Below are 22,639 nucleotides of genomic sequence, written 5' to 3'. Positions count from 1 at the left end.
ACACCTTAAATAGCCTTCCTTTGCACCTCTGAGGCCTCCTCTCTCACTAGCCAGATGCTTCCTCCCTTGAATTTCCAGTTCAGGTGCAGTTATCTTTCTACTGACGCGTTCCCGCTCTGTATCAGCCTAACAAGAATAATGACAACACAAAGAACAAAAAATGGCAGCTACTATTTATCATGTACCCTTTCTGTAGATGATACCTGAGCTACAAAGTTAACCCTCACTGTTTCTTGTCCCTGCAATGATCCTATGGGGAGTACCCAGTCTCTGCAGAGATAAGGGAATGGAGGTGCAGTGAACTAGTACATGCCCAAGTTCACCCGCTCTGTGGAATGCACATTCACGTGTGCGGGCATCTTCCTGCTGAAGCCAGAACCACACTCGGACAAGAACTTCTCCTCTGACAGGGATCACTGCATGCCTCGTACTGTTTACATAATGTGCGTATTTTTTCTTTAATATAAACACCTTGGGGATAAAATCAGCCTCTTGTAGGCCTTGCATAGCTCATTCAGATATTTGATTGATGTTACACACATAACATGAAAATGTGATGGTTCTACTATCTAAAAGAAACAAAGTCCGCCAAGGAGCACTTAGGAGTAGACTTCATCATTACCCTCTTTCAAACTGAGCATCTGACTGAAAATCCCCTTTGTCCACAGCACTATGGAGCTTACGTCTGAACTGATTTACAGGAAACAATGTCAAGCCCATGGAAAATCTTAAGAGATAGGATTTCTGTCACAATAAAGTGTTTTAATATCTACCTTACTGTATCTCTTATAATTGAAAACGTCACTCTACAAGACCATATGTGTATATGTAAAACACCTTTTAACTGCTAATATGGTAACTTAATATTTAAGAAAATATCTTAGAAACAGGGAAGAACAAATGTCCAAGATTAGAGGAACGGTTAAATGAATTATATATTATAATATGCACACTATGCACACAAATGAAATATTACATATTAAAAATACTGACTTAGAGAGCTTTTAATGGTTTGGGGAAATGCTTGTGTTAACAAAGGAAAAAGATGTTGAGCACTATATATAATGTTATCTCAACTATAAAGGAAAAGACAAAAAAGTCTAAAATAACAGAAGGTACATGTAAGCTGTAGACTATTTTAAAAATTCTGCTCTTCTATCTTCTTTCATACTTTAAAAAATTTCTACAATTGGAATGTATTATTTTTGAAAATATCTTTTAAAGAAAAAAGATATGGTATCATTAGCATAAGGACAGGCATATAGATTAATGGAATAGAATTTAGAATTCAGATATAAGTCCTTATAGTTAATTAATTTTCAACAAAGGTGCCAAGATAATTCAATGGGTATGAGTAGTCTTTTCAACAAAATTTTCTGGGCTAAATGAATATCCACATGCAAAAGAAAGACGTTAGACCCCTTCCTTACACTACACAAAAAAATTAATTCAAGATGGACCACAGACCTAAATGCACAGGCTGAAACAACACAGAAGAAAACCTAAAAGTACTTGGGCTAAGTACTTGGAAATGACATCAAAAGCATAAGCAAGAAAAGAAAAAGTAGATAAAACTGCACTTCACTGAAACTAAAGACGTCTGTGTTTCAACAGACACTATTCAAGAGAGTGAAAAAGACAACCTGCAGAATGGAAGAACATAGCTGCAAATCATACATCTAAGAAGGGACTTTTATTTCAATTATATAAAGATCTCTTAAATTCAAGAATAAAGACAAATTACCCAATTTAAAAATGGGCAAAGGGTTTGAACAGACATGTCTCCAAAGAAGATATACAAATGTCTGATGAGCATGTGAAAAGATGCTCAGCGTCATTAGCCTTTAGGGAAGTTCAAATCAAACCCACAGTGAGATACCACTTTACACCCAGTAGGAGGCTATAATAAAAACGACAGAAATTGTAACTTTAATACATCTATGGTGGATATGTAAAATGGTGGAACTGCTTTTAGCACACAGTCTAGCAGTTACTCAAACCGTTAAACATAGTTACCATATGGCTCAGCAACTCCACTCAAAACATGTCCCCACAGAAAATTTGTTCATGCATGCTCACAGCAGCATTATTTATAATAGCTCCAAAGTATAAACAATGCAAATGTCTAACAACTGATGAATGGATGAATAAAATGTGGTATATCCATATACATCTTTGAATTGCCAAAATGATTTGTTAATAAAAAGCAAAGACTGATGCACGCTACAACATGGATGAACCATAAACCTATCCTAAGGGAAAGAAAGCAGTCACAAAGACCACATATTTTATTCTATTCCATGAAATGTTCAGAAGAGACACAGAAGTAGAATGGTGGCTGCCTAGGGTTGGAAGTCTTACAGGAACAGGGTGTGATTACTGAGCACAGGCTTTCTTTATGGGCAACGAAAATATTATAAAACTGACTGTGGTGATAGTTGCATAATTAGTTGAATTAAAAAAAAACACTAAAATGTATTTTAAATGGGTCGGTGGTATGGTTTGTGAATTGTATCTCAGTAAATAGTTGTTTATTTTTTAAGATATAGGACTTAAAAAGTTTCTACTCTGTTACTGGCAATTTTGTAGGCAGCGGGGGGTGGGTGGGGGTGGGGTGTGTGTGTGTGGTATTTTGACTATTAAAATATTCTTGGAATTTAAATTCTTGATTCCAAGAAGAATTAAGAAAATAAAAATGCATTTTCTCATGTGTCATATACATTAAACTGTATGTTAAAGAAATAGACAAGAATTTAAGCCGCTGGGTAAACTGGCACTGATCCCTTCTAAACAGCTCTGCAGCATGGGCCCCATGAGTAGTCAAGTCTTACAGAAAGACTATGTCCCTGGCAGAACAGAAATTTCCAACTGTTTTTGGAAGGAGAAGCTACTTTTACTTTCTATGAAGTCTTAAAGTAAACTGAGAAAAAAGAGAAGTAATAGGATAGAAAGAAGAGAGCTCATAAAATCTCCAGGACCTAATCCTGGTTCTTCTACTGCATTCCTGATCTCAGGAGTCTTATGTAAAACGCAGATAATTGCCCATGCCTTATTCACTTCATAGATTGTTGTTAGGCCCACATTAAAAAGGAAACAAGCAGCAGCAGTAAAGTGGGCTACTGTTAGATCTGTCCTCAGAAGATTTGATCTTAAATTCTGTTTGCCAATTTCTTAAAGATAGACCTGGTCAACGTACTTCACGGAGTATGAAATGAGAATCACAGGTGTAAGTATACCAAATGCCATTGAAATCAATACAAATGTATATATCATGGTTAGTATTTGTAAACTACACCCACAAAATGTTACTCTTAAGTCCTTGGACGTTCAGTAAAGAGAAGAAGTCTGGCTTTAAGAAAACCCAAAAGCAAAAACAATAGGGGAGAATCCACTGATAGCTGCTGATCTGATGACTTGTACTGCACATATTACTGGGATTCCAAATTTGAGGTCTTTTATATGTTTCCACATTTGGAGAATTGACACATGTGTCTTGGTTTATCAGACTGTGAGCAATTGAGGTTTCTGGGACAGTGGTTCTCAAAATTTTTGGTCTCAAGATCCCTTTACCCTCTTAAAATTGAGGACCTCCAAAAGCTTTTGTTTAAATAGGTCCATATACAAATATTTACCATATTAAAAGTTAAAATTGAAAAAGCATTTAAATATTTATTAATTCACTTTAATAAAAGAATCTATTATTTGTTAACATAAATAACACATTTAATGAAAAACAAGCGTATTTTCAAAGAAAGAAATTTAGTGAGATGAGTGACATCATGTTACATTTCTGCAAGTCTCTTGCAATGCCTGCCTTAACAGAAGACAGCTGGATTCTCATATATTCTTCTGCATTCATTTTGTTACCACATGTTATTTCATGAGAAAATGTAATTTGGCAAGAAAGCAGAATTTTAATAGCCTTTTTCAAACAATTATAGATATTCTTCTCTGATACTATCTCCATACTTAACAAGTAGTAGTTTTTTAAAGGTTAGAAGCAATATAGAATCTGAAGCAGTATTAATATACTTTTTGTATCTGTTAAATAAAATCCATTAGGCTTTTTGCACTGTGAAGTGATCTTTACCTGTACATGACTTCAGAGCAACATACATTGGTCATTTTGAAAATACTGGCTCATTGAATTATACAGATTTTCAAAGCTTATACATTTAATATAAAATATTTCAAAATCTCATTCGTTAAGTATCACTACCAACTTCACCAGAAACACCTTTAAGAAATGGGAAGCTGTCAATGTCATGGTGGCAAATCCAAGTTTCCCAACACACTATTTTCATTCAAAATCTTGAATTTCATCATCAGTTAATTTCCTTTGAAATGCTCACCTCATTCATTTTTGAAATAAATGTCTGCCAAATACCTAAGTCTGTAACAGCTGGCTGTTTATTAGACAATCTTTCAAAATGTTGCTCCATGAAAAAAATCAGTTTAGTTAGCAGCTCAATTGTATAAGTGCTTTATGCCTATTTCCCTTTCTATCACACAGAATATTTTAAAAATATGTACTCAAGGGCCAACATTTAATACAATAAAACTCTTACTGCTTTATCAAGGACATTCATGACATTACTCCTTCAACTATTCCTTCTTTATTTTCCATTGGCAATTTCTCTCTTCAATTGATCACTCACATTAGCATATAAATATGCCTTGGTATTTCCCATCTTAAAAAACGACACACCAAAAAGGTTCCACATCCCTCCAAAACCAAATTAAAAAAAAAAAAAGAAATCTCCCTTTAACAAACAATCTTTTCCAGTTATGAACCCATTTATGTATCTCACTTCACAAAAAACACCTCAGAAGGTCTTTCTACAATCAATGTCACTTCCTTACTTTCTATTCACTCTTCTACTCCTCTACTGAAACTGCTCGTCAATGACTTCTATGTTCCCAAGTCCACTGGATATTTCATCTCATAGGAGGATTTCACATAAATGATTACTCTTTCTTTCCAGAAATTCTCTTAGTTACCAAATTATTACTTTCTCCTGGTTTTCTCTCTATCCAACTGGCCATTCCTCTCAGTCTTTACTGGTTCATCTTCCTCTAAACTTCTAAACCAGAATTCCCAAGGCTAAATCCCACTGTATGCTTCTGTCTGTATCTGTCTCTCTCTTTGGAGCAAGCGCTGCACTCTCTTCCTGGTTGACCACACTGGTACCATGAATTTAGACATCATCTTTACACTGATGATGACCAGATCTGTACCTCTAGTACTGACTCCCACCCTAAGTTCCAGACTCATATATCCTGCTGCTTACTTCAAGATTCTACTTGGATTTCTACAAGGCAACTAAAGTTTAACATTTCCAAAGCAGAACTTTTGGTTCTCCCAAACCCTGACTCCTGGATCCTTCTCCGTCTCAATAAACAGCATTTTCATAATCCAGCTGCTCACATACAAAACCTAGGAGTCATTCTTAATTCCTCCTTTTCTCCAGTCTGCCACATTTAATCCATTAGTTCATCTCCCATAATATATTGGGATATATAATATTAGTTTCAAGTATATAACACAATGATTCAGTATATATTGTGAAATGATCACAACACTAAGTCAACATCCTTTACCACACAGAGTAGCAAACTTTTTTTCTCCTGTGGTGAAAATTATTAAGATATGCCCTCCCAGCAACTTTCAAAAACACAATATGGTATTAACTGTAGTCAACATACTATATTATACATTACATCCCCAGGACTGACTTACTTTATAACTGGAAGTTGATAGCTTTTGACAACCTTCACCCAGTTCTGCCACCTCCTACCCTCACCTGTGACAATACCATATACTATGTTCTTCTTACCTAAGAGTCTGGGCTTTTTCTGTTGTTGTTGTTAATTTAGATTTCACGTACAAGTGAGATCATATGATATTTACTTCATTTAGCATAATATCCTCAAGGTCAATCCATGTTGTTGCAAATGGCAGGATTTCCTTCTTTTCATAGCTGTATAATATTCATGTGTGTGTGTGTGTGTGTGTGTGTGTGTATACACATACCACATTTTATCTGGTCATCCACTGACGGACACAAGCAATTTCCATGTCTAATCTTAAATGGGCTCCCCCTGGTGGCTCAGATGGTAAAGAATCTGCCCGCAATGCAGAAGACCCAGGTTTGATCTCTGGGCTGAGAAGATACCCTGGAGAAGGGCATGGCAATCCATTCCAGTATTCTTGCCTGGAGAATCCCATGGTCAGAGGAGCTATTTTAAATAATGCTGCAATAAACATGAGGGGGTGTAGATATCTTTTCAAGTCAGTGTTTTCACTTTCTTTGGACAAATACCCCAAAGTGGAAATGCTGGATCAAATGCTGCCCTTTTCACTGTTCAGGGTGATGATGAGGGTCACATGGATAATTAATGTATGTATGTATATTATAGACTGTAAAGCTCTCCAAAAAATATTATAATTTTTGATTTACTACTCTGGGAACTAAAAGCAAACTACCGTGCTATACACAAATACTAATATAATGTCCTTATAAACTTACTGACAATTATGGCAGGAGCTGGTTTCTTAAACCATGTTAATTACACTCTACCTGAATTTTGCCAGGTCCATTTCTATAGTGTTACAGGCTGCCCAAGAGGGAAGACTATTTCCAGCCAAAGGGGCTGGCACTTGAAAAATATTAGTAAATGGTGCTAAAAACAAGGCACTTTGCTTTATTCACTTTTAATACTAACCCTGCACACACACACCCCTTTAGACAGCAGTGACAGGAAGAGGGCAGGCAGGCCTTACCAACCCTCTCAGCTCTTCAAACAACACTTGAGGATTTCTACTTGAAGGCCTGTCTTTCTAAGCTTGGGCTTTCAAAACTTGGGCTGGACTGATCCCAAATACTGAAGTAACAAATATTACTAAATTCTGTCATTTCCTCTACCAAAAAAAGTGATTTTACTACTACTTCTGGTTGTGATGAAAGGTCCTATTGACTATTCAAACCCTCAACCAAGTTATGGATGCAGTATTAAATGACTTCACTCCTTTTTCTCTGGCACTTTAACACATGCCAGTGCTTTCATCCACCTCCACTAACATGGCTTATAAATTACTGAGGTGGGGTCATTTTAATAGTATGATTTGTTCACATCTCTAGAGATGGAGTATAAATGAGACTGGCTGAGAAGACAAACTCCCCTTTGACAACATGTATTGGTGTGTGTGTGTGTGTGTGTGTGTGTGTATATAATTAACCTTCACAAATTGGAAGTATCTTATTAATATAATACCTGGTTAGGAGCCATAATAATTATGGTTCTGTGATTTCTTATAAGCTGAAATGTAAGAAAGTGATGGTAGTAAGGCTAAAGACAAAATGGTGTTAACGTGAAAAAAGTTGAAGGTCACAAATTTGTTGAAAGTTTCTTTTTAAACGCTCAGAAGAGGCCTCAGGAATGAACTATGAAACCTAAGAAAGTCTGTTTATAAGAAGTTTACTGTCGTCTCCTTTTAAAACTGCCATGACAGTGATGAAAAGCACTAGAGAGCAAGACACTCGCTCCCCGTGGAATCAGAGTGGTTAACCCACTACACACACACAGGTATTGCTCTCTGAATTTCAGAGTATAAAGTTGCAGAAGACACAAAATTAGTAGAAGTAATCCATTTTTTAAACAGAGAAATAAACTAGCTCAGCATACTTGTGGCTTTAGTTCTGTTAAGGATAAAATTAGAAGTGCTCTGAAGTGAGGACCAAACATTGCTGGAGCGGAGTCTGATGAAGAGGGCTGGCTGTCCCCAGTTTTCCATCACACCCAGTCAGCCTCCCTCTTGGTCTTGTTCTCAAAGGAGGCGATTCTTAGCACTCCCTTTATACCTTACTTTGCCATTCCTACTGGACCTGAGAAGAATTAAGTGTGTATGTGTGTACATGCATGCATGTGTGTGTGCACATGTGTGTGTTTGAAGCTGGGATTTATGAGGAAATCCAGGCATTTCAGCCTTAGCCTTAATTAGGAGTAGGTTTCACCTGGAAACTTCTAAAAGACTCCTAAAAGACTGACTTAGGTCTTACCTGTTTAAAGTAAGAAACAGAAAATAGGGCCAAGAGAGAAAAACCTCTGAACTTGGATCAGAACTTAATTCTACTAAATGAGGACAACCTTCCTCACATCCTGACTCCCAGACTCTGGACCCCAGTGTCCACATGCTCTTTTCCACCTTGGTTGACTTCACTGCAGGTGCTCTCTAATTTACTTAGATCTCTTCTCCCTTAATGCATCCTTAGTCTGGCCACTGCTTGACAGTTGTCATCTAAGCATTACCTTCTCTAAGGTATGACAGCTGTCATTAGTAATGCGAGAGGCACAGACTTGAAATTAAGGTCCTGTTTCTTAGTCTGAGATATTCTTCTGCCAAAACTGCAGGGAGGGAAAGCATCAGTTGTGGGGAGAATGGCACATGGAAAGATGAGTCATGGGCTAGAGGTTGCGAGCAAGGCTGCCTGCGCCTGGAATGAAGAACACGAGCTGGATGGCAGTAACAGCAAGAGCAGTGTGAGTGTGAGGTTATAAGCAAATGATTAATCGATGACTGGAAACTAGAAATCTGATTCAGTATTGGAAAAGTTAAGAGTTTAATAAAAACCAAACAACATTAAAATGAAGTTAGATGACAGGAAGAAAGGCAAAGGTGACACCATGTGGAAGAACAATTCTAGATCCATCAGAAACGAATATGGGAATTGTTCAGTAAGTCTTTAGAATCATATGGATAAAAAGCAACTCAGCTCATAAAAACAAAAACATCACAAAACTTATTGCTTCTATATAAAAGAAAGGTCTGAGGATATAGCTGATAATGTCTTTAAATAACAACCAAACAGTGGGATCTCTTCCATGTGACAGTCCAACTGGAAGGATGTCCGAATAAAAACAAGGCACTGAAGCTGATCTTACTCTACAACTAGAAAATTTATGGCATGTTACCTCTTGAAGTAGAGCCACGTGTGCTAAGGAAATGTGGTGTATTTGTTTCAGGAAAATGCAAACCCAAGCATCTGTTAGCCTTGCTATGGCATATAGAAAGATACTAAGTGAGATGTGAATGGGATGACACTGGGAGAGCCACAAAAACTCAAGATGGGCTGGAAGGACCATGCGCTTGGACTTTTTCTGTGGGGCCTTGGATAACAGGTGAGGAGACTGTTAGGGACTTGCCAAAGTCACTAAACTTTTACTCCATGAACAACTCCCTGTGCAAAATGAGTTCCTAGAAGTGGTCTAAGAGAAGAAAGTTATGAGAAGAAAAAGCTACTACTAGTCAAGCTGCAAAGGCAAGAGGTTATAAAGCCCACACATTCAATCACAACCTACTAGCAGGTAACAATTCAGTAAAAGGCTTCTGAGTTTAGCAGGAGGAGTCCAATTTGTACCCATTGCTTCTCTGTAGAATTTATAATGGCACAGAAAAATACTGTGGCCAAAAAATAACTCTGTATTATCATTGTAACTAGTTAAATAGAAGAGTATGCTGTAGAACTTATTCATAAAGAGGGTAAGCAATCCAAGAAAGCAGGCTGCCATGTGCCAAGTAGGAGATAAGCACAGAGGGGTTACTTACCTGTGCTATATTTTTGTTCAGAAGATAGACACCATAATCAAACTGCAACTTCTCTCCTCCTTTTGGGTATAATGGAAACCTAAAAAAGGTAAAGTAGGGTCAGAAGTTTTCCAAAACTGGAGTAAAGCAACCCCAGGTAGTTAACAAAGGTGGAAGCTTCTTGGATACAGCATAAATATCTGAAAATTTGGACTAAGCTACTTATATAGTCACTGCAACCTATTATCTTAATATCTTCATAACATTAGGCAGATCAGGATGATGGCAGTTTCATTTCAAAGGAAGAATTGAGTAAGTCCTGCAACAAGAGACTAATAGATAAGATAGTGATCCACCAATCTCAAGGAGCTGAGGCCCCTATGTCTCCTATTTATATAGCATAAACTTACCACCCTAAGATTCAGATCCTAGAATTTTTTTTCTTTAACACTTTGGATATGACATCTCAACTTCTATTAAATAGGAGAGAAAGATTAAGAAAAAAAAAATCACACTTGAAAGCAACATATAAGCTTTCTATTTCTTCTGAGGTGGTTAGTCAAATAACAGCACCAGTGAGCAAAAATTCATCAAAAATTTACATTTACATTACATTTACATTTCATTTACATTCGCAGGGAGTGCTATTTGGATGTTACTTCTTCAAGGCAACGTACTCATGCCATAGTGTTCTTCAAAGGTTTTCCATTTTAACTTGACTCACTGAAGCAACAAAGGCATGAGATCTAAAGATCGTTATATAGGTGATGAGTTATTTTAGGGAGTAAGTTTCCTTCACTATTTTCCTTCTTCTACTCCTATAAGTGAACATGAAAAGGTTAGCATGTATCTATGTTCTATCTTATTTTTCCCTGATTCTCCAGACAAATTATACATTTTAACCTCTGCAATAGATTTCTCTATAAACAGATCACAACTTAAATATGGTCAAGAAGAAACTTTACTCTGCTTAGTTTTGTAATATATTACTATTTTAATCTTACAGAAATAAATTACTAGATGGTTTTAATTTCAATTGTGGTTTAACTAAGAAAAAGATACATTCCATAATGCTTGAAGGATATATATTGTTTTCTAGGGAAAATAAAAGAAAGGAAACAGAATTTAAAACTTTATGTTAAATTCTCAAGTTGCTGATATCATAGTGTCCAAAAGGTAAATTTGCTGCACTATAAAATTACAGGCACTGGGGAGCAAGCCAGGTCATGAACTGTCTTTATGCTCTACAGTAGAACACCAAATGCTTCATACACCCATCAAGAAGATGTAGCTTTGTATTTAATTGAAGCTATAAAAAAATAAAGTAGGACATATGGTTTGGCCCTAAACTGAGATGCATTCAAAATGATAGCAAAGCAAAGTCAGGATAAGCAAAGTGTAACATACCAGGCTTTTACAGGGTATCTGGGAATCATTCAAATTTGTATGGAATAGCTTGGAAAGAAACTACCTAATTGAAAGGATGTACCAGCACAGGGGTATTCTGAAGAAATCTACTAGAGTCCTCAAGCTCTATACTGTATAGTTGTTATTCTATAAATCACTACATGTAGACCATCTGCACAGCTCTCCAAACCCACAATGTATCTCCACTTTCAAGTTACAAATGCAGAAACTGTTTCAAATGTTGGAAAATAAATTGAATTAAGCATACACTGAAAACGAAGCCTCTAAATCCTGAAAAATGGATGTTACAACATTGACTTTATTATTTCATTGGGATTTCTTCATAGAAAGGAAGAGCCCCAAGGTGTGCATGTACCATTAAAACAAATCTAAAGAGTGAGTAGAGCCAAAGAGTCAAATAGGGAAATTTTAAGACAGATCAAATATTAGGACAGAGTTCACATCTTACATTGCTTTCAAATTCTTAAAACGTCATGTCATGTTGGAACTATCACATAGTATGTGGATTTATAGACCTACTAACAAGCAATCTAGGAAAATGAAATCCATCCAAAAGGATAAAACCTATTATCATCAGGACATAGGATACAAATCAAAGACATTTTAATTCAATATACATAGAGAACCTCACTAGCAAACTGCAGGTTTAGACAGGAATATGGTCATTTAAGTACAATAAGAAAAATGCTCTTAGCACAAATAGAACTCATTTAAGGGGGTATTACATGAAATAACTAGAGGAACAACTATATATTTTCTATTATTATACCTTTACAAGAAATGCAATTAAAATGAACAATATTAAATTCTTTTTCAATTTAAATTATATTGCCAAGTTGTATAAAGAATTCACTGATTGTACATGATAAAAATCAATGAATCAGAAAGCAATAAATAGATTATCCGTGAAGATGGCTTAGCACTCTTTAGTACATAGTAATTTCAGTGTGAATAATTAATTATGACATGAGTACTATAAAGCTAACGTGATTCCAGGCTGTATTAACAGAAACAGAGCATACAACCAGGGGACATGCTAGTGTCAACTTCTTCGTACTTGGTCAGACTATATTGACAGATTTATGTTCGTTTCTGGGAGTTAAAATTTCTTTTTACAAGTATACAGATAAATAACTGAGAACCTATCTAAAAGGTATGTTTCTTACAGGCTTTGTAATAATCTCATTTGACTATATAAAACATGCAGTGAAGTAGGGCGGTCCAGTGATTCTGTTATTTTAAAAAAACTGTCTTGCCTCAGTCACCTACTTAGTGGAAGAGACATGATCTCAGCATTGGGTCTTCAGTTATATACTCAGTATCCTTTCCCTGGGTCCTTTAGAGAATACCCAGGATGACTGGAAGAACAGGAGACATAGTTTTGAGAGAAATGGTTGAAGGAACCAGAGGTGTTTAACCTGGAGGACAGAAGTCTCATGGACAACAAACGAAAGACTTTCAGAGAGAAAAGGGGCTGGTTTGTTCTCATGGCTTCAAGCAGGAAAATCAAAAGTTAATGGTTAAAAAGTTAAAGGAAAATCGATGTCACCACAGAATTAGTTAAAACCCAAACTATCTACAGTAGAGGCAGCAATTAGAGGCTGAGCAACAAATAATAATCATATGATGAGCTGCAGCGGCTCTGGCGGAAGTGGCCAGGGAGCCCAGTCCCTGCTGACTCCACACTCCCCTTCTTGCTGCTGTAAATGGCTCAGAATCACTCAATGTTGCTGGACCTCCAAAATGGGGACATGTACAGCGGGCACCCGGTGAGCTGCAACAACTGGATGAACATCAACTTGCAGTGAGGTGATGTGCACTTCCAGGAACAGGGACAAATTACGGTGTGTGCCCGAGTGCTATATCCACAGCAGCGCCATCAAGCAGCACCTCCCTGATGAGATCATCTACATGGTCAAGGGGAGGTGGCGCCAAGGGCCGTGGCCATGGTGGCTTCAGCAGCAGAAGGGCCCTGGCAAGGGGGGCTGCTGTACAAGGCAGGATTCCAGGCACTGGCAGCGATCAGCCGGAAAAGCAGAGAGGCAGGCAAATAGTGAGCCAGTCTCTGTTCCCCAGAGACTGAGCCAGCATCACTGGGCTTCTGCTCCCACCCCCAAGGCCGCTTTTCTACTCTCCAGGTTATGAGTCTCTTCAGAACAAAAAGACACAGGTGTCGTGAGAGGACCCCGCCCCCCCACCTCCCCCCACCCCCCGCCCCGGCCCACCCCGCCTGCAATCTGTGATCTTCCTCCTCTTTTGTTAGCTAGGAGTTCTACAATTGGGCTTCCCTTGTGGCTCAGGTCCTCCTGCAATGCGACCGACCTGGGTTTGATCCCTGGGTTGGGAAGATGCCGTGGAGAAGGGAAGGGCTACCCACTTCAGTATTCTGTCCTGGAAAATTACATGGACTGTATAGTTCATGGGGTCTCAAAGAGTCAGACATGACTGAGGGACTTTTATTAAGCACAGAAATGTTATTCTGTGCTTCTGGTTTTGTGAAGTTATAGCCAAACTTGATTTCTGGAAGATTCTCTGTTTAATGCATCTTTAAGGTCAGGCATTTTCCAAACAGGTTTGTTTTGTATTTTGTGTTATATGCCTGCGTGGTGAACAGCTGGGAGGTTTTTATTTTAAGCTGTTTGCACTGAGGCTGACAGACTGGAGAATTTCTTGAACACAAACCCCAAAACTGCCTTTTCAAAATGAACCCAGGCAAACCTTGGCCTCAGAGGCTGTTGGGGGGATGATGTTGGGCCCTGTCCCTTTGCTTCCTCTCTCCTTCTGTGTAATAAAAATAAATGCAAATACAGCTACAAAAAATACTAACTATGCATTCAGAGGCCTAGGGTGGCTGAATGGTGGCCGCCAAACATGTCCATATTTGGAAACCCACAACCTGTGAATGCAACATCATTCAGAAAAGGGGTAAAAATCTTGAGATTAGATTATCCTTGATTATCCAGTTGGGCCCTAAATCCAGTGACTGTCCTTATAAGGACACAGAGGAGGGACACAGAGAAGAGGAGACGGCCATGTGAAGACGGAGGCAGAGATCTGAGTTACACAGTTACAGGTCCAGGAATGCCTGGAGCCAGAAGCTGGAGAAGGCAAGGAAAGAGTCTCCTCTAGAGCTTTCCATGCCCTGATTTCAGACTTCTGGCCTCCAGAACTATGAGGGAATAAATTTCTGCTACTTTAAGTCACCAAGTTTGTGATAATTTGTTTACAACAGCCCTAGAAACTAACACAGGGGGAATCAAACACTGGATGGCCCATTGCACTTGATGAGGTATAATATCTCATTCATCTCAAAGATCCTGTAGTTCTGAATAGGCCAAACTAAATATATTGAATACAACTTCACATTTCCTTCAAGAACTGAGAAAATATTTCAAGAGTATAATGCCATAGGGTCATCATGATAGGCATCAGCTAAGGCTGCAAAGAAGACCTACTAAAGTGTCAGCAAATAAAATGTCAGAAAAACAGATTCCTATGTATGTGCTGAAAGTAGGAAAATTTTAAAAATTTATATACACACACAAATTTTATATGATACATATTCAAATAACTTTATGTGTGTATGTATATTAAGAACATGCTGCACTCAATTTGGAAAAAGCAATATGAAATAAATTTATTTTCAATCTTTTTTTTCCCAAAAGATACAATTATATTAAGCCTTTTCCTCTCCTTCCCAAGCCAACATTTCTAAAAAGGATTTCACATTGGTTATAGTTTCTCACCTTCACCTTTGGAGTCCCACAACCATGTCTGGCTCTTTGATGGCTCCGATGAGGATGAAGATATGGCTATGGTTAATTCCAAATCTTTATTGTGCATATTCAGGTCACTTCTGCTCATTGTAGGTATAGAAAATGTGACAACATGCCCTCAATATGTTCCAAGGCCAACAGTTTTCTTCAAACTCAACTTACTTTCTCCCACCTAGGTCAGTGTCCCCCACAACTTTTTTCAGTTACTCAGGCATTTGATGTTTACTCCGTTTTGCACTTTACAAATGCAGCTCAAAAGGTTCACAAGTCATTTTTTTTTGGTGAAACATTCTCGTCTCTCATTCTCATCACCACTCTGGAAAGTTCTTAGTGGTTGTGTGCACTACAGGATGTTTAGCACTACTCCTGTCCTCTACTCACTGGACAAGGTATTATTATTATTTTCCTTAAGTAACTTTTTATCATGTCAGTGAGTAGCCCTGCTTCCTAATTAGTTATTGTTATAAATGTCAACTTCTCTGCCTCACTTTCAAGGCCTCAGTGATCTGACTAAGGTTGCAGGATTTATTTGCAACCTCATCCTGTTCAAGTGTGTCCCTCATAGTCTCATGAACATACCAAGCTCCTTTCTACCTTTGCTCAATTCCTGGAAATGCTCGTCTCTCTTTCCTTCCACCTGGAAGAGTAAAAGAGACTACTATATTTGGTCATGATTAATAAAAGGAAAACGTTTTTCCACTGAGTTTTATCACTAAAGTTTTATGCAGAACTCATTGCAAGTTGGTGATAATGCAGAAGAACTGCAACTTGGGCCAGAGGCACACAAGATGGAAAATGGCTAGAGAAGGTGAGGGAAAAGGAAGAGGAGACAAAGTGAGCAAGGTGATGGGTCCAGATCAAACCAGGTCTTACAGGGCAGAGTAAGGACTTTGGTTTTCACTCTGAGTGAGAGGGGAAGCTCTGAGGGTTCTGAAAAGATGACTTTCTCTCAGAGAAGTAAGTTCATTTGTACCCTTTATTTTTTTAGATTTGACATATAAGAAATACCATGTGATATCTGTCTTTCTGTATCTGACTTACTTCACTCAGTATGACAATTTCTAGGTCCATCCATGTTGCTATAAATGGCATTATTTTCTTTTTTATGGTTGAGTAATACTCCATTTTATATATGCACCACATCTTTATCCATTCCTCTGCTGATAGACATTTAGGTTGCTTCCATGTCCTGGCTATTGTAAATAGTGCTACAGTAAACACTGGGATACATGTGTCTTTTGGGAATTATGATTTTCTCTAGGTATAAGCCCAGGATGGATTGCTGGGTCCTGTGGTGATGGTTTTCGTTAGGGTTCCAGTAGTCAAGAGGAACATATGTGAAGAGACTTGAGCTACAATTTGTAGGCAGAATGCAAGAACTTTGTGACTGATGGTTGTGACAGTGGTGGAGAGAGAGGGGTCAAAGATGACACTTTGTTTTCTCAGTAGAGTGACTTAGGCAGACAGTGGTGTCTATGAACTGAGACAGGGAAGGCTGAAGAGAAGCAGGTAATACATACTATTCATGTGTAAAACATATATGATAAATTTTACATAAAATGCTATTATACATAAAATTAAGAGAGGAATTTGGGGTAAAAATAGCAATTCTTCTTTCAGTTGTGTGCTCAGTTGTGTGCACCTCTTTGCAACCACATGGACTGTAGCTCACCAGGCTTCTCTGTCCATGGGATTCTCCAGGCAAGAATACTGGAGTGGGTTGCCATTTCCTTCTCCATTAAAAAAAAAAAAATCAATTAAAGAATTATAGAAAAACTTAAATGGAAACTAAACCCACAGGTGTGAATGAGATGGCCTAAAGAAATCATGGAGAACAGGGTTGTTTCAGAGGCTTAAGAATATCAACAAGAGATGAAAAATAAAAAGGGGCCTGAGAAAGACTGCTCAGAAGGATTTTGAGGAAAACCAGGTATGTCACCAGAAAAGCACAGAAAAAGTGTTAATTTAAGAAAGAAGATATCATCAGTAGTCAAATGCTGCTGACAGTTCAAGCCAAACAGACATGAAAACAGGTCTACTGGATGTAATTACATGAGTTCATTGGTAGGTAGCTTTGGTAATATGGAAAACACAAGTTTAAATGAAGTGGTGGGAGATGAAGGAAGACTGGTGTAAGTTCAGGGGTGAGGAGGTTAGGACATGGAGATGATGTGAAGTTTGGCACAAAGAGAGCAGCGCTCAGTAACTAGAAGGACATGGTCAAGCGTAGCAGGATGCCCTGAGAAGGTGAGAGGGGACGGGCTCTCCATCCTACAGGTGGGGAGGGCCCAGGAGGAGGATTTGCCTAGGACAGCAGGTGGGCCAATTCTCCCCTTATAATAGGAAGGATGAAAGAAAGTGATCACCAGAGAAACTGTTAACTCATTCAACAATTTTTCACTGCACTCACATTGTGTGCCAGGTGTGATGATGACAACAGAGCTTAAAGTACAGTGGAGCACACAGACATTGCTCACATAATCACACTATCAAATATATAATTTATAAAGTAAATACTCTGAAGGAAAAGAACACTATTCTGGAAAAGAGGTGAACAAAGACTGAGAGAGTCAGGGAAGACTTCTGAGAGAAAGACTTCTTATAGCTGAGACCTCAAAGATGAGGAGGAACTAAGGGAAAGAATGTTCCAACCAAAGAAAGCAGCATATACAAAGAAGCCATCGCAGGGGGAGGCATGCTGCTACATGGAATTGAAAGGCCAGTACAGTTAGTCTGAGGGGAGTTCTGGCAAGAGAGGAAGTTAAAGCTGGATAGGAAGGTAGATTATTCAAAGGTCTCAAGATCATGTCAGGACACAGTCTGATTTTTTTTCCCCCTAAGAAAAATAAGAAACCATGGAAGGACTTCAAACAAAGGTGTCACTTGCTCACATTTTCACTTGATGTGTTCCTTCTTTAACCAACTCTTTCTCCTTGAACTTTCCTGACAAAGACAGATTAACATTTTTGAAAAAAATATGCTGACTGCAAGTGGAGGATGGTTTGGAGAAGGTGAGAACTTTCCTGTGGCAATGACCTTGGTGAGAGATCATGGGTGCTTGGACTAATGTGGCAATGTTAGAAATGGAAAAAAGGAGACTAATTTGGAAGACGTTTAGGAGATAAATTCATAAAAATTTGGTTATGGTTTGGATGTGAAAGGTGGTAAAGAGGGAGAGATCATAAATAACTCAATGTTTTGTTTTGGATGAAAGTTTGATCAAATGGAAGAACAAGTTGAACAAAGAAATGTAACAGAACTGCTGAGCACTAGTGAGAGCCCAGAAGTGGTCATTAATCAGGAGTTTATAATGAAACTATTGTGTAACTCTCTACACATCTGCTTGCATGCAGCAGGTACAGAGAAAATGGACAGCAAGGCTGTAAGAATAAGAAGGCACAGTGGGGCAAGACAAGGGTGTTACTAAAATAATGGGCCATGTAATGTAAACTGGTCAGGAGAAACACCGGACTGGATGAAGCACAAGCTGGAATCAAGACTGCCGGGAGAAAGATCATTAACCTCAGATATGCAGATAACACCACCCTTATGGTAGAAAGTGAAGAACTAAAGAGCCTCTTGATGAAAGTGAAAGAAGAGAGTGAAAAAGCTGGGTTAAAGCTCAACATTCAGAAAACTAAGATCATGGCATCCAGTCCCATCACTTCATGGCAAACAGATGGTGAAACAGTGGAAACAGTGTCAGATTTTATCTTTTTGGGTTCCAAAATCACTGCAGATGGTGACTGCAGCCATGAAATTAAAAGACACTTACTCCTTGGAAGTAAAGTTATGACCAACCTAGACAGCATCTTAAAAAGCAGAGACATTACTTTGCCAACAGAGGTCCATCTAGTCAAGGCTATGGTTTTTCCAGTAGTCACGTATGGATGTGAGAATCGGACGACAAAGAAAGCTGAGCACCGAAGCATTGATGCTTTTGCACTGTGGTGTTGGAGAAGACTCTTGAGAGTCCCTTGGACTGCAAGGAGATCCAACCAGTCCATCCTACAGGAGATCAGTCCTGGGTGTTCATTGGAAGGACTGATGTTGAAGCTGAAACTCCAATACTTTGGCCACCTGATGCTACAAGCTGACTTATTTGAAAAGACCCTGATGCTGGGAAAGATTGAGGGCAGGCAGAGAAGGGGAAGACAGAAGATGAGATGGTTGGATGGCATTACCAACTCAATGGACATGAGTCTGGATAAACTCCGGGAGTTGGCGATGGACTGGGAGGCCTGGCATGCTACAGTCCATGGAGTTGCAAAGAGTCAGACGTGACTGAGCGAATGAACTGAACTGAATGTAACTGGATAAAGAAGACATGTCTGAAGGTCACCAAGAAGAACAATGAACAGGAGGCTAACATACAGGCTGAAAAGATCAAGGTAGTCATCAGAGAGCAAGATGCTAGAATCAGATTCTGGATATGGAATGGAAATGATGACCTGATTAGGAGTGTAACCATGGGAATAAATAAAAAACGATGGGACACAAGAGGTCACTGGGGCCAAAAATCAAGCAAATGAAAGGCCAAGGGTTGAATGAATCATCTATTTGTGTGTTAATGTCATACATCATAACAAGATTTTCAATAGAAAGAAAAACTGTTTCTCTTTCCTATGTTATCTGTGTACTTTGTTTCTCTGTTGCCAAAACACATGATGAGTAATGGGGTTATAACAAAGACTGGCAGAGGAAAAGACCATGTCTCAAAGGGATAGGTTTTTGTATGTTTGCTTTGCCAACAGGGTAAAGAGGTTAGAATCTAGAAAAAGCAATGAGGAACATGAAAACCCCAATCTCATCTGAATCTGAATATACCTACTAGCATATAAGAAAATTAACAGCTACCAGAGTATCAGATTCAGTTAGGGCAAGAGATCGGCCGAATTCCCTGAGAAGAGAGCCTGAAGACACAGGAAACTTTGTTGATTTTACAGATGTACTTTAGAGGAAGCAACTGGAGGACTAGAGGGCTGGGTCAGGGTCAACAAAGTAGAGGGCATTTTGAAGGTAATGGAGACGATTACAAAAGGTTTCAAAGTATTTGATGGAAGGTTGAGCTATTCCCATTTGGTAGCTTCTATTTTCTTTATAAAGTCAGAAATGAGATGCTTTGTCAATAATGAAAGGGAAAACTGCAAATGGGTAAACACAAGAAGAGGCTTGAGACAGTCAGACAGAAGGAGAACCAGATATTTAGGATGTATCAATCCAACTGAAATAGATGACTCTGAATGTACAGTGTGCCAATCTTCCAACTGCTCCATTTATTTTTTTACTGTAGGAAAGTGGGTTAAGGAAGATGGAGTAAGAATATTTAGGATGCTGAAAAGAGACAAACTATAAGCCTGAAGCTACTAGGTTAACGACAGTGGCCTAACAAGGGCAGGATGATGGAGGCAGTCTATAAGAAGGTGCATAAATCTCAATAGGCTTTTAAAATGATAATGAAATAGATTAAAAACAACAAATTTAATGCCAGTGATAAAATAATCCTGGTGGGGGGAGGAATCTTTTGTTGGTTTAAGTTCTAAGTAATTGCTGAAGTGACTGCTGGATTTCAGTATAAATGCAATCTTCAAATCAGGATGTTTTCATTATGCATATGCTAATAAACTTTATATCAACATGGAAGTTAATCTGAAGAACTCCTAGTTGTACACTCACCCCAACAAAGTGGACTAAACGACACACTTCCAAATCGACTAAGTTTTAAAGGGTTTAGAATCTTCCAAGCTTTCTCTGGACAGTCTGAGTCCCCAGACTGTATGGTATTACATATTCCCATGCTTAAACAGTAGCTTCAAAAAAACAATGATAGCAATGCACAATTTTTCTTAGTTCTGAACTACTTTTTTTCCTGGTGTAGTTATATAAGGTTATCCAGATACAAAAATATTTACAGTCAGCCTTGAACAAGGTACAGTAAAACACAAACCTTTAAAATTGCTCCCTGAAGATGGGTACACAGAAATCGTGTTCAAAAGAAAAAGTAAATACATATATATGAATATTTTTTCAATAAAAGAAAATTTTCTGCTTTTCTTTTTTGGCTATTATCATCTGTGTCATTTCATGATTGTTACTGAAAATAATTATATCATACAGAGAAAAAGGTATTGAAAATGATCCATTCTGGACTTCCGTGATGGTACAGTGGTTAAGACTCGCCTTCCAACACAAGTAGTGCGGGTTCAGCCCCTGGTCAGGGAGCTTAGATTCCACGTGCCTCCCAGCCAAAAAAACCAAAAACAAAACAGAAGCAATATTGCAACAAATTCAATAAAGATTTAAAAATTGGTCCACATAAAAAAAAAATTAAAAAAAAAAAAAGATCCACTCTAAATGTCAAAACATGAGGTATATGAGAAATGGTTTTGACATTACCTTCTCTACACTCAAGAGACATGGGAGGTAGAAGAAACAGTCTCCTCTTGAAAAGATTCCAGGGTGATACTTTCAGAGGAGAGATAGTGATTTAACTTACATCAAGCAGTTGTATACTACAGTTACATAGTAAAGAGGTTGAAGACTTGTATATATTACAATCACTGAAGAGTGATATCAGAAAACACAGCAAAGATCTCAGAAGGAAGTGAAAAGAGAGGCAATAGATTGGACAGAGGGTAACAAAAGTAAGTCCTCATAAAACAGTAATAAGAAGAGTGATCTTCCCCTCTCCTCCTCTGGGGAAAGGCAAGAAAAATAGAATATCTAATAGGAAATCATATATAACTGTGAAGAAATAAATTTGATATAATAGGTAATAAGATGCCATCACAAGTTTTTAAAGGAGAAATCATGTAATAAAATTTACATCAGATTATTCTCTTTGCCAATATTAAATATAGTTCTTTAGACATAGTTGTACTAAAAAAGAGAAGGGAATTTCAGGGAAATAGAATTCCAAATAATTTCAGTAAGAAGGTTAAAAATAATCCCCATTTTTTAAAACTTGGTAAGTTGCAGGGTTGTGGAAATTGTTAAAGAATTCAGTATCAATTTCCTTGCAGAAACCTTCCAGTTTTTCCACACCCTTTTAGAACTGTTGAAAAATAGTCTATAGGCAAATTTCAATGAACAGAGCAAAATTAAAAGATGGAAAGCATGTCTATTTTAATAGCTATTTTTATAAAATAAAAATTCTGCCAAGTAAATCAAAATCACATTCCATAACACTAACAGCCATCCTGCATTTGCCCGGGTGTAACACCACCTGTTTCCCACAAAATTTGTAAAGTTTTTTTTTTTTTTTTTAAATCCTACAATTAAGCATGCAAGGTGCATAAACCTACCATACTTGGAAATGCCAAGATGTTTCCATCTGGAAAATGAATTTGGAAGAAAAACCACTCTCCATTTTAAATTTCTAAAGACAACTTCACAATGTGTGCATATAATATAGGCTTGCTTAAATGTATCAGTGCAACTAATGGTATATGCTCTGTAAACCACTTAGGTGCTCAACTTTACATCAAAATTATTTATTTAATTATAACACCTATTTCTGGGAGGTGAAGAAAAGTAGAAGGGGGATTTAGGTGTAAGAAGTTAAGGCTAAAGTCAGAAAGGCATAGGCTCAGCTCCCAGCTTTGTTACTTACTTGTGTGAACTTGTGCATACTACTCAACCTGTTTTTAAATGTCTAAAATGGGTTTAAAATACCAATCTTTCACGACTGCTATGAGAATTAAACTAAACGAAAAAATCTAAGACCCAGCATGGTTACCAGGATTCAGCAGGCATTCAATTATTATTACTAGGCTTTGCCTCCTCAGTATCTGTCTTTAAGTGCACAAGATACTATATTTTATTTATTTCTGAATATTTGTTATTCAAT

The 22,639-nt window shown here is 37.9% G+C and overlaps 1 protein-coding gene across 4 annotated transcripts in view; it reads right to left on the bottom strand.

The window, feature by feature from the left end:
* Window positions 1–22,639, bottom strand: part of UVRAG (UV radiation resistance associated) — a 315,338-nt gene that overhangs the window by 72,725 nt on the left and 219,974 nt on the right. For all 4 annotated transcript variants that reach the window (XM_070472935.1, XM_070472938.1, XM_070472936.1 and 1 more), the window contains one exon: window positions 9,608–9,686. In XM_070472935.1, coding sequence (XP_070329036.1) covers window positions 9,608–9,686 — 79 coding nt within the window. The remainder of the gene's footprint in view (window positions 1–9,607; window positions 9,687–22,639) is intronic.

The sequence above is a fragment of the Odocoileus virginianus genome, chromosome 10 (assembly GCF_023699985.2).
Source record: "Odocoileus virginianus isolate 20LAN1187 ecotype Illinois chromosome 10, Ovbor_1.2, whole genome shotgun sequence".
NCBI classification, from domain to species: Eukaryota; Metazoa; Chordata; class Mammalia; order Artiodactyla; family Cervidae; genus Odocoileus; species Odocoileus virginianus.
The sequence above is the reverse complement of the archived record's forward strand: the minus strand, read 5'-3'. Positions and strand labels throughout refer to the sequence as shown.